This window comes from Pseudorca crassidens, chromosome 1, assembly GCF_039906515.1.
Source record: "Pseudorca crassidens isolate mPseCra1 chromosome 1, mPseCra1.hap1, whole genome shotgun sequence".
Lineage (NCBI taxonomy): Eukaryota > Metazoa > Chordata > Mammalia > Artiodactyla > Delphinidae > Pseudorca > Pseudorca crassidens.
In genome coordinates this window covers 144,456,220-144,472,080 of record NC_090296.1, presented here as the reverse complement: position 1 = coordinate 144,472,080, position 15,861 = coordinate 144,456,220, and the positions used below count along the sequence as shown (strand labels likewise).

Sequence of the window (15,861 nt, the reverse complement as noted above, 5' to 3'; positions counted from 1 at the left end):
AGGAGTTTTTTGTCCTGACTGGGGTCTTCAGGGTATCTCGGCTCCCCTGTAGCTGTAGATCTCTTCCACTCCCAGGCTCCTTAGACATCTCTGCCGGCGAAGGACCCTCAGGTTGGACTATTTGGGCCAAACTTGACAGGGAGGAGGCCGAGTGCAGAAATCATCTCTAGGACATTTGTCTCCGTGAAATCAGCCCCTCTGAGGTCTCAGTGGGCCAGGAAGGCACTCTCGTCCTCCAGTATTACTGGTGGCAGGTTGATGAGGAGGCTGCCCAAACTGGTTATGATCATGAAAACTGCTACTATCTAGCACTATTAAAAAAGGAAGAGGGCTTCCCTGGTGGCGCAGTGGTTGAGGGTCCGCCTGCCGATGCAGAGAACGCGGGTTCGTGCCCCGGTCTGGGAAGATCCCACATGCCGCGGAGCGGCTGGGCCCGTGAGCCATGGCCGCTGAGCCTGCGCGTCCGGAGCCTGTGCTCCGCAACGGGAGAGGCCACAACAGTGAGAGGCCCGCATAACGCAAAAAAAAAAAAGGAAGAGTTTTAGGAAGAGTTGAAGAACACTCTCTTTTGGGCTTAAAAAGATTTAGAAGATGAATGAAATTTAAGTAACTTTGTTTTCTTTTTCTCATTAGTGTAGTGTCTGCACCACAGTAAAGTTGCACACCCCATCGTAAGTGAGGCTGGGTATAATTCATTCTCACCTTCTGAACGTGCCAGCAATTTCCCAATTTCCATTTCCTTTGAGTAACTGTTCATGGGCATATTTCAAAGTTAACTGGTGTAAGAAGGCTACTAAAATCCCATAAGGAAGGTAAATACAGATCTCATACTCTTAGGTCAATATGTGCCTATCTATTGGATGAACACTAGCTTGCTTTAGGCCACACCTGAAGGTATCAAGTGATCTCTAAATAAAAAGGATGACTTTTTCAAGAGAACGATGAGGTCAGAGATTAACTTTACCTCTTCCAGCTAATGCTAACCTCAGTCAGAAACTACCGGTGCCAGGAAAGAGGACACTGTCAGTGTGGTGACCTCAGGTGCCTGGAGAGGCCTGGAGGGGCGGTAGGGAAAGGGCAACCAAGTGAAGTGGGCGGGCTTTGCATATTACACTCAGAGGAGAGTCTTTACGCCCCTAAAGGAAGAGGCTCTGTCCATTTTTCTTGTAACACACAGCTCTCTCGGTCTATTTTTGGTTTTTCTACTTTTGATAGAGACATAGGCAGGTACAAGAAATATTTTCCTTCTCCTTTTACTCCAATGCCACATGCAGTTTATGTGACATCTGATCCCTGACCGGTGTTGAGGACTGTGGACAACTAGGGCACGCATACCCCAGCTCCCCAGTTCAAGCTCAGTTGGCCATACAGGAATGTAGAACGAGTGGTCAGAGCCTCTTCCTTTTTTTTTTTTTTTTTTTACATTTTTTGGCCATGCCATGCCATGTGGCATGTGGGATTCTAGTTTCCCGACCAGGGATCTAACCCGCACCCCCTGCATTTGAAGTGCTGAGTCCTAACCACTGGACTGCCAGGGAAGTCCTCTTCCTATTTTTTTAAGAGACATTAGAAATTTGGATTTCTCTGTGAAATCTTCAGTTTTTAAACAGTAGACATTAAAAAAAAAAAAACAACCAAAACCCTTAACACTAAAGTGGGCAGAGGAAACCCCTAGCGCTGGGCAGCAACGGCCTGCTACCTCCCGCCTAGCACCCTGCCCCAGAGCATGGGCACACCTCATCACATTGTCGTCGATCTGCATCAGGGATGTGGCTGTGTAGAGGCGGCTCAAGTCTGTGTCCTCCAGGCTCTGAGGTTTCTTAACATGGTCTCCAAAAAGAGCTTGCCTACAATGAGACAAGAAGCAAACAGAGAATGAAAAGCAGATGATAAACCAAATCATCACACTGTACAATGAAATACCTTACAATTTTGTCAATCATACCTCAGTAAAGCTGAAAAAAATTTTTTTTTAAAGCACATGATAAACAACCACAGCCGAGCCTACTTTCTTGCCCAGAGGCAAGCCAGGAGAGGGTCTCCGACATAGCGTCTGCGCGTAACTTAGAAATAAATCCCTTCAGGCTTCAGAATGTCCCAGAGGACACCCTTGCACAGTTGGCTTTTGAATAACCGAAGAAGGATCAACAGCAAGACCTTATTTTCCTTGCCGCTGTCTAAGGGGCAGCTAGACAAACTGAAAATTGTGTTTGAGCCTAGGTGACTATTACAAAACTGGCCCTGCAGAGCGGTCTCAGGATGGGCTCTGTGGCCTGTGGTGGGCTGTCAGCCAAACAGTGGGGGGCCTTAGTCTAAAGTTGTGGAGGCCCCATCTTTACACTGGTGTTGACACCGCCCCCTTTAGCAGAACCCCTTTCTCTTTATGAGCCCTTTGTGTCACTTAACAAGGAAGATAACGGTTAACCCATTCAGCATTTGGGCAAATCAACAGCCCTCCAATATGTTTGCTAAAAAGCTAACGTATACTCAGAAGAGTAATTATTTCCAGTAAGAAAATGATCCTTCTGGAGAGGATGACAACAAAGGCAGAGATCAAAATGTGCACATTTAGACGTCCATTCTCAGCAAGGGCTCTCACTCACACAGCTGAAGGAAGACTGAGTTTGCTTTGAGGTTTGGCCCTACAGTGGGAAAAATTCATTACGGAAACTAAATGCTCTGGTATCCATTCACAACCTCTTCCAAAGAAGAGGAACAGATTTCTTAAAAATTTTTTTTTTCAAAAGAGTATTAGGAAGATTATATACTTAAAGGATAGAATTCACAATTTAAAGTGTGTCCCAATAAAACTAGAACAAAATTTTAAAAAAGAAAAGACAATGCTGATAGAGAAAAAAAATTATAATAAAGTATCCCTAAAATTTCTAGGTGTTTGGCTTTCTGTGGTAAATTTTAAAAATGTAAATACCCTGAGAGCACATCCAGAGGACTCTGCCAGTTTGTTAAGAATTACAAGATGGACCCTTTGGACTAATTTATTAATGGCAAGACTGGGCCCTGTAGCAAAACAAATGTTCCCTGGGAGGAAGGAGTTCACTTTCCATTGCAGAGGTATGGGAAGACAGACAGAGGACTTGGAATTGGTGTCTGATGGCCTGGTTTCACCCCTGCTGGAAGCTCAGCAAATCCCTGGATCCATCCAAACCTCAGCTGAGCCATACCCGAATCAGGGCCCAGCACACAACTGATGCTCACACACCATGATCTGAGCAGAAAGTCAGCCAGCCCGGGGGACATAAGTCTCCCTGTGCCCTCCACTCACCCAACACCAGGGCCTGGGGATGTGCCTGACAGCCTGAGGGGCCTGCAAGCGCCAGCCTTGCCCAGGCGCCATGTGAACCCCACCTACAGGAAGCCCAATCTAGGGTGCTTGGCTGGCCAGGTGGGCAGTACATTTTATTTTAATCACTGAAAAAAAATAGGATAAGAAACTGATCATTCAGTCAGGTTGCTTTTCCTAGGATGGCATCAAAACCCCCCTAAAATTGTACTTTTTGAGTGCCCAATATGTACCAGGCTCTGGGGGAATCAAAACACGCCCGAGCCCTCTAGTGCTTTCCAGTTTAGTTCATGATGCGGGACTCACACTGCGGAGGCAGCAGAAAAACGACTTGTCAGGGGAGGAGCTAGCTTCACAGAGGCAGATACCCGAGACGGACCTAAAAGGATGGGCTGGGTTTGGACAAGCAGAGATGAGGGGAAGGGGGTCCTCAACAAGGGCATAAGTGGTGTGGGAGAGGCCAGAGGGCACGTGGGCCTCTGAGCGGCCTGGTCCAGCTGGAGAGGGAGGGAGGCATGGGGGAGGAGGGAGAGCCAACATCGCTAACAATAATCACAACGATGAAATCATCACTAATATTTCTTGAGCGCTACTGAAGACCAGGTGCTGCTCTAAGCACTTGTCAGGGGCTAACCCACCAAAGGATTCTGAGCAGGAGACAGGCAGGCAGAGCATGGAGAGTGTGGACACCATGCTTGGCATCAGCAGCCAGACTCCTGTCATGCTGCTGCTTGGTCACAACCCCAAGAGCCAGCAGAGAACGATTCTGGATCCCCAAGCACAAAAGCATCCTAAGGAGAAAAGCTCCCCAACAGTGACAAGCCACCCTCAGGATTGCCTGCATTTGGGAAAGAATGGTGTGGAAACGGTTTCTCTTTCTTCTTGGACTTTTTGAAAATTATGGAAGCAGAAAGCGATTTGGTGAATTTGGTAGCTTGGGACAAGTTTGTTTCTAACCAAGTCACAAAACAGTCAGCAGACAATGTGTACCACCTCTGCCTTTTTTTTTTTTTTTTCCTGGAGAAAGAGGAATTTTGGCTTTTAGTGAAATAAGCTCAGAAAGGAACTGTCTCCCAAGGGATAGGGAAGGCAACACACCTGTGCGAGAGGATAATTTTCTTCATGTTGTCGGCCATGAGGAAGTTGTAGAAGCGCCGGCACTGATCCCACTGCATGAAGGTTTCCTGGGCCCTGGAAGAACCACAAGTGACAGTGAGAGGGACTGTGTCCTGGAGAGGAGAGGATGGGGCTGGCGAGGGCAGGAGGCGGAGCTCTTGCCGCTGGAGAGCACCGGCTCCCTACGCTGGAACGTGGGCTTTGATGCGTGGTCCTCAAACTACCTGTAGAGACACCAGAACAGCTGAACGCTGCTGAACATGAGGCCCCAGCCAGAAAGCTCTCTGGGGCCACAGGCTTTGTTGCTGACACTCCTGACCCCCTCCTTCCATCACCTTGGTCTTCTCTTCGTCACAGGACCTATTCAATTGTCATTTGAACACGTTCGCTACTCGGCTTCCTACCCTGCAAGCATGTTTTTCTGGCTTAATAACAGGAGTGTGTAAAGGGAGGGGGTGTGTGGAGAAAATAAGTGCATGGAAAAACCTGAAAACACTTATACGTGGAATCTAAAAAATACAACAAACTAGTGGATAAAACACAAAAGAAGCAGACTCAGAATAAACTAGTGGCTATCAGTGGGGAGAGGGAAGGGGGGAGGGGCTGTGGGGGGAAGGGTTATTATGGGAGTGTATGAAATCGTGTGTGAAACTTTTAAAAACGGTAAAGCACTATAGAATTTAAACAATCATTCAATAACGGTTTAAAAAATGGGAAGGGAAAAAAAACAACAACACTTGTTGCCATTTGTGAGGCAAAGGAAAATCATATACTTTGAGCTTTCTTTTGATTAGCCTTAGCATATTCAAGGGGCAAGGAACGGAAGAAGTAGTGAGGCCATCAACCCCTTCTAGGCCCAGCTGCTGGGACTGGTCCTGAGTCTTTTTTCCTCTAGAGCTATTGTGTGATTGGCACGGCAAGGCCTACCGACATGTGGGGTCACCAGGCAGGCAACACCCCTGCTTCCAGATCAGGAGACCACGGGCTCAGAGACGTCAAGCGACCTGCCCTGGGTCACACTGGAACGGTCAGGTATGGCTGAGTCTAAGCCAGGCCTGCCTGGCTCCAGCACGTGTGTTCCGCCACCATCACCTTGTCCCTCCTCTACTCGCCTCTGCGGCCAGATTTCCTCACCCACGTGTCAGGTGAACAAACACCGATGTTGTCATTCCCAGGCTGCCGCTCAGCCCTCCCCACTTCGTGCTTTCTTCCCTCGGGGGGTGTGAACCCAGACACAGCTGCCACGGAGGCCACGCTAACCTTCATTTTGCAGATTTCTGAGTCTTGAGGCCTGATTCCACCCTGGGAATGAGTCTGGGTGTCACTATTCCCATACAGATTCCATTGGCCTCATCTCCCAGATGGCCAGAGAGGGGACTCTTGAGAGAGGGTGGTACATAGGTATTTTTAAAAAAAATCCAGGGAGTTACAAAAGTAATTTCCCCAAAACTGCCACACTTCAATTTTGGAATAACAAACATTTCCCGTAACATCGCGGTTAAAAAATCAGAACTGGCGGGAAGTTAAAAGTGAAAGGGTTTGTGGATTTAACGGCCTATGATGTGCTCATAAAACATGGGCTAAAGCTCACAGTGAAGACTAACACTGCCTTCAAAGGTCAAAAGGTCATTCTATAAATGCACGGGTTTTTTGTGGGGGGCTCCCTGAACACTGTAGGAGCAGAAAGGACGGGCCGGATCACCATGGGCAGGGCCCCAGCTAAGGCAGGACTATGGACACTTGCCTCTTGGTCTGAGGGAGGAGGGGGGTCACCCAATCTGTGACCCACAGCCTGCTGCCAGGGCGGGTCTCCCTCCTCTGACCTTGGACCCAAGCTGTCCCTTCTTCAGAAAGCCTATGGTCTCAAAATCCCAGCTTTCTCTTGCCCTCATCCTTTTCTCCCTTTGCTGACCTTCTAACTGCTTTTGTTAGTATCTCCTTCATATTAGAGGAACTGCGGAGGTTGGGAAGGAAGGGGGCACTGACCATAAATTTAAGCTATGAGAAGATGCTCCAGCGCTGCAGATTCCTTGATTGAATCACCCCCAGAGGTGCCACTCACTGAAAGGCTCTGGGAATACACGGGGGCCCCGGGCCTCAAGGGACTGGGATAAGGTTGCTGGGACCAATGTTTTACCCAGTCAACGCTGGCCAACATTGATTCCTCATATCTTCGGTTTACCACACAGTATATTTAAGGGATGTCTTTCACTACCTCTGAATATAAAATTAAGGGATTGAAACTTAATTTTATATTAGTTTTAAGAAAACATAATCAAGACCAACATATTATAAAAACATTCATTTCATATATCTAAAAAATGACCTGGTTTCTTCAATACCACCACCACCAACAAACTGAAAAGAAATAAAAGAGAGGGGGATCCTACAGACTAAAAGCAACTGAAGAGACAAATCAATAAATGCAATGTGTGGACATTATGGGGATCCCAATTCAAACAAACTGACTGTTAAAAAAACTTCCATGAGACAATCAAGGAAATCTGAACACTGACTAGAAACGGGATGATATTAGGAATTATTAATTTTTCGGTGTGATAATGGTATTGTGATTATGTTTAAGAAAAAGTCCTTAGAGTTTTTTAGTGCTACTTAGTGAAATATTTACAAGTGATATGACATAATGTCTGGGATTTGCTTGAAAATAATCCAGTTTACGGGGGAGTGGTACGTGGATGAGGTGCAGAGGAAACAAGAGTGGCCAAGAGTTAAGCATGGTTGAAGCTGGTGGTGGGTACACGGGGGTTCAATATCCTATTGCTTTTATTTTGTATGTGTCTAAAATGTTCCATAACAATGAAGAAGAAGGAGGAGGAAAAGAAAGATAGAAAATAGAAAATCTTTTGGATTATGAGCTACTGAAAATTATTTACCCTGCTGAGGACAGCCAAAGATCAAAGTCAGTTTTAACTGTTAACCCTGAGCCTCAACAACCATTTTCAGGGATGGCAAAAGACCAGCAGGTGGTCTGGAACCGTTATATACATGGCCCGTCAAGAACCTCACTCATGCAGCTCCCACTGAAGCCAAACTCCAATTTATCTGTCATGTTTTTGCAGTGAGAGGAAGCAGGAGGCAGAACCAGGCTAGAGGGGCAAACGAGCCCAGGGCTTGGGGCTGGTGATGGGATGAAGGTCTAACAAGATGTCCAGGCCACCTGGCTGGCAAGAGTTAGAGCAGAGAGTTGAACTAGGGCCCATCTGACCCCACTGGGTAGTTCACCAAACTCTGCAGAAGCCACTTCACCTCTCCAAGCCTCAGTTTCCTTATCTGTCAAATCAGGAGGTTGAACTAGAGAAGCAGTTTTCACACCCAGATTGCTCTGTGGCTGAGGTAGGTAGACAGTTCTATCACAGGCCTGACAGAGGCCACCCTGGGGGCCTTGGTGTTGCTTTCATTGCTTCTGTTAATGGTGGATGGACTTCTGCAGACAGTGGTGGATGTTGTGAGTGGGGAGCCGGCCAACCGGTGGTGTTAAGAATGGGTCTGAATTCTGGCCTCGGCTGAAGAGACCTGAGGGATGGGCAGGCTCCTGGGCATGCATCTCATGAGGATGAAGAGAATGTCTGCCTGGAAACCAGATGATTCAGTCAAGAAGGTTTAAAGAGAATGGTGGTGGTGGTAGGGGAAGAACACTCAGATGAGACTATAACATAGGGTACCATGGCGGACAGACTTCAAGTATGACAGGGTGATAAGCATAGTGGTGTCATGAGAACAAACGGCAAAGAATGGGGAGGGAGAGATGACATTTATAGCCTCAGATACCGGTATGCCAATGGAAAGAGCACGCACAGGTGAACTCAACTCGGCAGAGTCATAAGATATGAGAGGTATCGGTGAGACTTGCTGAGATGAGAGCAGGATTGGAAGGAACCCTGCGATGGACACTGTGTAGCTATTTAAAATAAGGTAGACAAGGAGAAGCAGAAAAGTGCTATATGACAAGAAAACAGAGACCAAGGTGGAAAAACATGTGGGGAATGTTTGGGTGAGATCTGCCACGTCAGATGGAAGAAATGAATTTTCATTTTTTGATGCTAAATGGGCACCAAAACCAGGGGACTTCAGCTCTCTAGACACTGAAAGAATCCCTTACTTCGCCACACAGCAGAATATCCAAGTTCTTGACTTGCCTCTAAATAGCCATGTTCTCCAGAAGAGAGAAGGGATGGCAGAAACTGCTCCCAGGCTGAGCTAGATGCTGGCCCACCAGGAGAAACTGGCTGAGGACACAGCAGAGATGTGTGGAACCTGGGAGAATGCAGCTAGGTCATAATTACAGGGAGGAAAGCCTTTGTATAATCCAAAGTGAACCCTTGTTGGAAGGAAGGCAGGTTTCATAGACTTCAGAAAGAACGAGATGACTCCAAAAGGGATGATGCCCCCTGAGAGTTGCAAAGCCCTCAAAAATGATTCTGTCATTGAGATGGCAAATGAGAAAAGACAGTACCCCAAAACACTAGTAAGGTTTCACTGGGAGTCTTATTCCAGAATGACATGTATGGATTTTTAAAGAACTTTATCCATCCATCTACCTATCTATTATGAAAACCAACAAAGTTCTTTAAAATGCTGTTATTTCTAATCAATGTAACATTAATAAGATATTACCTGTACTGGTTTCCCAGCCATCTGCTGGTGAGAGATTTCTCTCTGCAGGGTTAAAAGAATTTTAAAAGGTGCTGTGGAAGGAGATGGATATTTTCTTTTCTTTTTTTTTTGGCCGTGATGCACGGCTTGCGGGATCTTAGTTCCCTGAGACCAGGGATCGAACCTGAGCCCTCTGCAATGGACGCGTGGAGTCCTAACCACTGGACAGCCAGGGAAGTCCCAGGAGATGGATTTTTAAATCACTTAGAAAAGGGTCCCAACAAAACAGGGGTCTGTAATTATGTTCAGAACAATCAATTAGGCAAGGAAGAGCTGAGACAACTGCTTTATGCTCCTGGGGTACTGCTCAGAGAAAGCTCAACTTTTCCAACTCATGCTTTGCAAAATGAGTGGACAAGGCATCCATTAAAAGGAATTAAAGTTGGAAGAGAATGAACTGGGAGAAGAATGCATCTAACACCCAAAGAAATTCAAATCTCCTAGCACATATAAATTTCATCTCAGAGTGCTGGGAGACTGTGAGAACACCAGACAGCTTTCCTGTGGTCTTAGAGAAAATATGGAGGATGAGAATGAGAGACAGGTTCTATACGTCTGGGATGGGCAAGCATGACTCTCACATTCCAAAAAGGGGCACCACAAATTAAGACTGGTGAGGAATTTCTTAAATACGGTCCTAGGCAATATTAAAAAATAGCTTGAAAGTAATATGCCTATGAAACCTTAAAGTATATTAAGTATTTTCCCAGAATGCTACCACACCAATATAACCAATATTTTTATTTGCGAAGGGAGGGGGTTCCCCTCCAGGCTTTGCCAATATGCAATCATTAAAATTTTTTTTAATTGTGGTAAAAAACACATAAATTTTACCATCCTAACCCTTTTTAAGCGCATAGTTCAGAAATCTTAAGTATATTCACACTGTTATATAACAGATCTCCAGAACTTTTTCATCTTGCAAATCTGAAACGCTATACCCAGTTAAACGACAACTCTCCATTTTTCTCTCCCTACAGTCATATTTTTGCATAGTTACCTTCCCCCCTACGTTTAATATACACAGTCTGCCATTTTATATATTTTCTTAATTAAAAAAAATACAAGCAGCCTTGTTTTCTACTGAATGGGTACATCATAGCTTACAACTATCCCTCTTGCTGGACACGTGGGTTATTTCTAACTTGGCCCTACAAGAGAGTCATACTGCAGTGGGGCAAAACCAGGACGAGCCTTGAACAGTGTGGCCTCTGGGAGGAAGATGGTGGCACCTCTGTGCCCAAGACACCCAGCAGAAGGTTCCCGGCTGGCAGCTGGTTGCCCTTCAGGGGCAGGGCTGACCTGTGGAGAGGTCGTTACCTCCAGCTAGTTCAGCTTGAGACTGCAGGCAAAAGAAAAGCTCTCCGTACCCTACTAGGGACTGGGCCCAGAACTCTTCACACCTGCCTGGCTGGGCTTTGTGGCCAGACAAGGGTAGGGATGGCCACCCACCAACCCCCTTTCTTCCTTATCAGAATATTTTCCCTTAGGATGCACTTTTACAGGAATGGGATTAATGGGTCAAACGGCATATCATACACCCTCATTTTTCTGATTACAAAAATTAACAATGAAAAGTAAACAAAAATCCCCAAGGACAAAACATTTGGTTAGCTTCATAACCCAGTGGTGGCAAAGTTAAGCTCTTTTTTTTTTTTTTTTTTGCGGTACGCGGGCCTCTCACTGCTGTGGCCTCTCCCGTCGCGCGGAGCACAGGCTCCGGACGCGCAGGCCCAGCGGCCATGGCTCACGGGTCCAGCCGCTCTGTGGCATGCGGGATCCCCCCGGACCAGGGCACGAACCTGTGTCCCCTGCATCAGCAGGCGGACCCCCAACCACTGCGCCACCAGGGAAGCCCTTAAGCTGTTTCTTAAGGTTGGAATTCTGTCCATGGAGTTTTGTCTAAACTCAGCAGATTTTCCTCCTTTGCTGGGCTCTGTTAAAAAAATTACTGAGTATTAAAATTATTTTACAGCTCGACTATGAACACAGGTTTGATGAAGTTACAGCTCTACAGAGGGACTTTATGAACGATAATGCTTGCTTTTGTCATAAACTTATCCATAGTCTGGAGTTTGCCCATTTGCAAAAGAGAGAATATATGCATAATTCGGCAGGAAAAGTGGGGCCTGCCTCTTCCTTGTGACAGGAAGGCCCTGCTAAAAATGCTGGGCTGTTAAAGTGGCTACGAGTTAGTGGTGCTCATGCACTCACTTAGCCAGAAACATACTGCATTTAGGGAGATCTGATGGTTCCTCCACTGCCCTGTAAGGGGCCTCTGGCCCCACCTCACCTCCTTCCAAAAATCCCTCCCCACTGACTCCCCACTTGACTGAAGACTTCCTTGGCACCCATATGCCTAGCGTGTCCCCATTAGTGACATTTATTTGTTGGTTTGCTGCTGTGTAAACATCATTCTATTGCCATTAGGCAGGTACAGACTATCTCTTACACCCAAACGGCAACAGAATGCTTGTATTTACTCATATTATTATTGGCGGATTCTTCAGTGCAAGATTGTTGAGGGCTTCCTCAGCAATGACGACTTGATTTTACCTGAAATGAGACTACAAGACCTTCCCTTCCCTTTTCTTTAAGCTCCACGAGGGTGGGGAATTTGTTGGCCTTGTTCACAGTTGTGTCCTATTACCTAGAAGGGTGTCTTGCTGAATGAATCAAAGAATCAATGAATGAATTAATCACGGGTAATCTTTAGGCATCACTACTTCTCCCTCTTGCATTTCTGTCTGGTTGCTATTCACTGGATGCATTTATAATGAAGGTCTTCATGACAGCTTCAAACGATTAATTAAACCAGAGAGTTAGGCTGAGTCTGACCACACACATTTCCAGGGCTAGTTAGTTGGCTGCTCTTTATCCTGAGGCAACATGTTAAGTCAGCTGGATATCATGTAGTTTTGGCACATCTGTTTCCCTCCTTCACTGGTTCAGCACCTCATCAAAGGTGAGCTAGTTTAGCAGCAGCTAGTCTGCTCTAACTACAGCAAGCAGGCGCTGGCTTCTGAGCCTAGAACTGGCTCTGGCTAGTGGGGAGGTGCGCTATAGGGACGAGAAGCCAGAGGGAGGGGATGGATCACTGACAAGCGGTTGTGTAGACTCAACAAGGAGGAATTTACCGGAAGCATGAACTCCTGTGTGGCCCCTGCAGAGGCAGACGAGCCCTCCCCGCTCCACCTTGGCATATAGGAAGCATGGCTGCCATCATCCCAGTGCTGAAAAGGCTCATTGCCCTCAAGCCTTGGCAGGAAAAAAAAGGTTATGCTGGTTTAAAGTAAGCCACTGTCATTTAGCAAGTAGATCTCATTAAACTGTTGGGGGGACCTGAACTCATTAAAATGTTGGGGGTGCACATAGGCGATGGTGTCTCCTTGACCTGCTGCCAGTTCCTGTGTGTAGGGCCACAGGATCTTAGCCTTAGCATTAGTTCTCTGTGCTCTAGAGGATAAAGTTGCCTGTTTCTCTCCTCTTTGCAGGAGGCTGATGTGACAGTGATTATGAGTATCAAGATCTTTGAGGTCTCAAAGAGAAGTGGTGTAGACCATGCCTGCAAAATGTTCAGCACCTCACAGATGTTGGTCAGTTTCCTAGCTTAAACCTTTGCCTTAGTTTGAACACCGTGGATCGGCAAACGCGTGAGTCGTGTGCTTGGCCAGCAGCAGATGGCGCTGTTGCAGCAAAATGAAATCAGGCTGTTGCTGAAGAGTCTGCGCGTTGAAAAAAAAATGAAAACAAACTTGTTCTACATCCTCCTGCTTGTCAAATCCAGGGCTCTCTGAACACAAAGTCAGTGTTCACAGTAATTTGACAGCACTTGGTTTAGGAGGGGACTTCAGCGATTCTGATTTTTACAGATGCTAGAAGCCTTGCCAAAAACGGGACCACTTGCCAGGTGACAAGGGCCTCCTGCCAGGCCCTGCTCCCTCCCTCGGATGCTGTGGCGGGCCCTTTGCTCATTGCTCTAATATTCCAGTCACTGGGCAGGATGGGACTTCGGTTAACTCTGGTTACATAATGGCTATGAATTGGGAGTTGAATATTTTTAGCCAAGCCAAAATAAAGGAACATGTCCTGGCTCACCAGAGTATAGAGAGGAGTGAAGGGGAGGTTTCCCATCAGGAGGACGAGGGGACTAACCTAGTCCTGCAATATTAGAGCTGGAGAGACCGCTGAGGTCCCCAGGCCCAATGACGGCTAAACGTGGCTAAATCTCAGGAGTCACCTGTGAAATGTGTCCAAACGCAGATTCCCGGCCCTGTGACGCAGATGCATGAATCAGGATCTCCAGGGCTGGGGCCCAAGAAAATGAGTTTATTTCTAACACGATCCTCCAAGTGATTCTTAATGAAGTGAGGCAGTCGCTAGTTCACTAGATTGGTCTTTGTCATCCACTGATCTAGTCCACTTCTCCTTTTACAATGAATAACGATGATAATTAACAGTTACTGACTTAACTTTCTACATGCCTGGCACTGTTGCAAGTAGTCCATGCCCATTAACTCATTTGACCCTCACAATGGCGCCATGGGGTAGGTACCATTTATTATTACCGTCATCTGCATATTGCAGGTGAGGACAACCGGAACCTAGGCCCTGGCGCTGGAACTCAGGGAAGGTTCCAGCAGGGATGTCTTTCATGTCTATTTTTGGGTACATTTAAATTCTCCGTTTTGGCCAGCTTTAAGGCTCAGGCAGAGGCTGAATTCCGAGCTTGCATTTGCCCTTTGGATGTGTTGACTTCACATTCCAGTAACAGATATTTTTAGAAATAACGTAGCCCCTTATCCATTAGAAAATGACAAGATAGGTTTAAACTACACCATGAGAGATATAGGTGAGGCAAAAAGGAAGGATTCATTTATTAACTATAAGGACTCTTTGGCATTAGACTGGATCAATCAGGGAGCTTTTTGTTTGTTTTTACTTTTTTTGTGTGATTTTGGATTTCAAGAGTTCTTTAATAAACTGGTCATACCCACTGGTAATACAAAAGACATTATCATGAGCAGTGAGTACAGGAAAAAATATGAATGCATTTAAAGAGTCTGGAAAGATGTGTGTGTGAGTGTGGTGTGTATGAGTGTGTGTGTATGTGTGTGTGAATGTGTGTGTGTGGTGACTCTGGAGTGATCTAGGACAACACTGATCTGGTGGGAGGTCAGAGCAGACGATAATGCCCTCCTAGGACTCCTCCTTCAGGGTTCTGTTGTTGGGAGACTAAGGGGAGAGGTAAACCTTTACCCAGTAGGTCATCTCTTGTGTGTGATTCTGGGATGCCTGAGAGAGATGACTATTTGACAGTGAGGGCATGGATTAAATGGTTTCTAAAGACCCCTTCCAGATGCCACCTGAGACTCAATTCTTTGGTAGACAGGAGGAATCTGGGGTCATAAGGCCCAGTTCTCAGACCCTGGTTCACCAAGTCTCCTCTGTTTTCATAAACCCACAGTTCTACAAAACTCCTGGAGCAAGAACAGAGTTAAGTCGTCTCACAGAGACTCCAAAGGGGAACAGCAGCTATTAAGGGGGGCTTTGGCTTATTCAATTACAGATCTGATCCCAAAATAGAGCTGCATATCCCAGGCTTAAGGGGTCTGATAAGACAAATCCAGTGTACGATGTGGAAGCAAAACAAGGTGAATCCAAGACCCAGAAACTTCTGCTCAGTCTGCCCCAGCATTTCCCCTGCTCTTCATGGACCAATGTCTGGTGCACTGGGGCATCTCAATAAACGAGTGCCAACTGGAGGACCAATGGCAGAAAGAACTGGGAGCATGTGGCCGGGATCACTCACCTCAGTGCACTGTAGCCCTGGCACACGCTGACGCAGCACAGAACCTTTTCTTGGTTGGCCTGGGTCTCTCCCAAGTATTTACACACGATGTTACCGCCCAGGCTAAAGCCCACGACCACCAGCTGGGTCAGGGGATATGTCTTCTTGATGTAGTTTACCATGGCTCCAAATTCCCAGGTGCAGCCTATGGGCAGAGAGGTAAGATGACTTGGTCATTTCGGGTGCAACAAAGATTGGAGAAAATGTGAGCTGGAAGGTTACTAAGTGGGTGTTAAGACTCTAATAGAGAGAGAGAGAGAAATATATACGTACGCAGCCAGCCCTCTGTATCTGCTGGTTCTGCATCCGTGGATTCAACCAAATACAGATTGAAAATATTCAGAAAAAAAATCCCAGAAAGTTCCAAAAAGCAAAACTTGAATCTGCCGTGCACCAGCAACTATTTACATAGCATTTACATTGTATTAGGTATTATAAGTAATCTAGAGATGTTTTAAAGTATACAGGAGGATGTGCATAGGTTATACGCAAATATTATGCCATTTTATATATGGGACTTGAGCATCTGTGGACCTTGGTATCCGTGGGGATCCTGAAACCAATCCCCTGAGGATACTGAGGGATGACTGTATAGGAGTGTGTGTGTGTGTGTGTGTGTGTGTGTGTGTGTGTGTGTGTGTAGAGAGAGAGAGAGACACACATACATTCAGCCAGACAGGCAGACTTCTCTTTGGCTGCCTGCAGCGAAGTTCCCAGATGCCCCTCAGTATTAGAGGAAACACGACATTAGTAGTGCCCATGAGGGAAGGGACCATGTATCAAACGCTTGTACAATGCTCCTTTAAAGATGGGTTGTAAGAAACCTATCTGGATACTCATGGAAATTAAAACAGATATTCAGGGTGTACATGAGCACCTGTGTTTGCACACACAGGTAAACAAAAGCAAGAGCAATACT

The 15,861-nt window shown here is 46.3% G+C and overlaps 1 protein-coding gene across 1 annotated transcript in view; it reads right to left on the bottom strand.

Moving 5' to 3' along the window:
• Positions 1–15,861, bottom strand: part of ABHD2 (abhydrolase domain containing 2, acylglycerol lipase) — a 110,020-nt gene that overhangs the window by 10,517 nt on the left and 83,642 nt on the right. The window contains exons 5-7 of the mRNA XM_067696458.1: positions 14,904–15,087; positions 4,400–4,492; positions 1,737–1,847 (exon numbers count right to left, since the gene is read on the bottom strand). Of these exons, the coding sequence (XP_067552559.1) occupies positions 1,737–1,847; positions 4,400–4,492; positions 14,904–15,087 (388 nt within the window). The remainder of the gene's footprint in view (positions 1–1,736; positions 1,848–4,399; positions 4,493–14,903; positions 15,088–15,861) is intronic.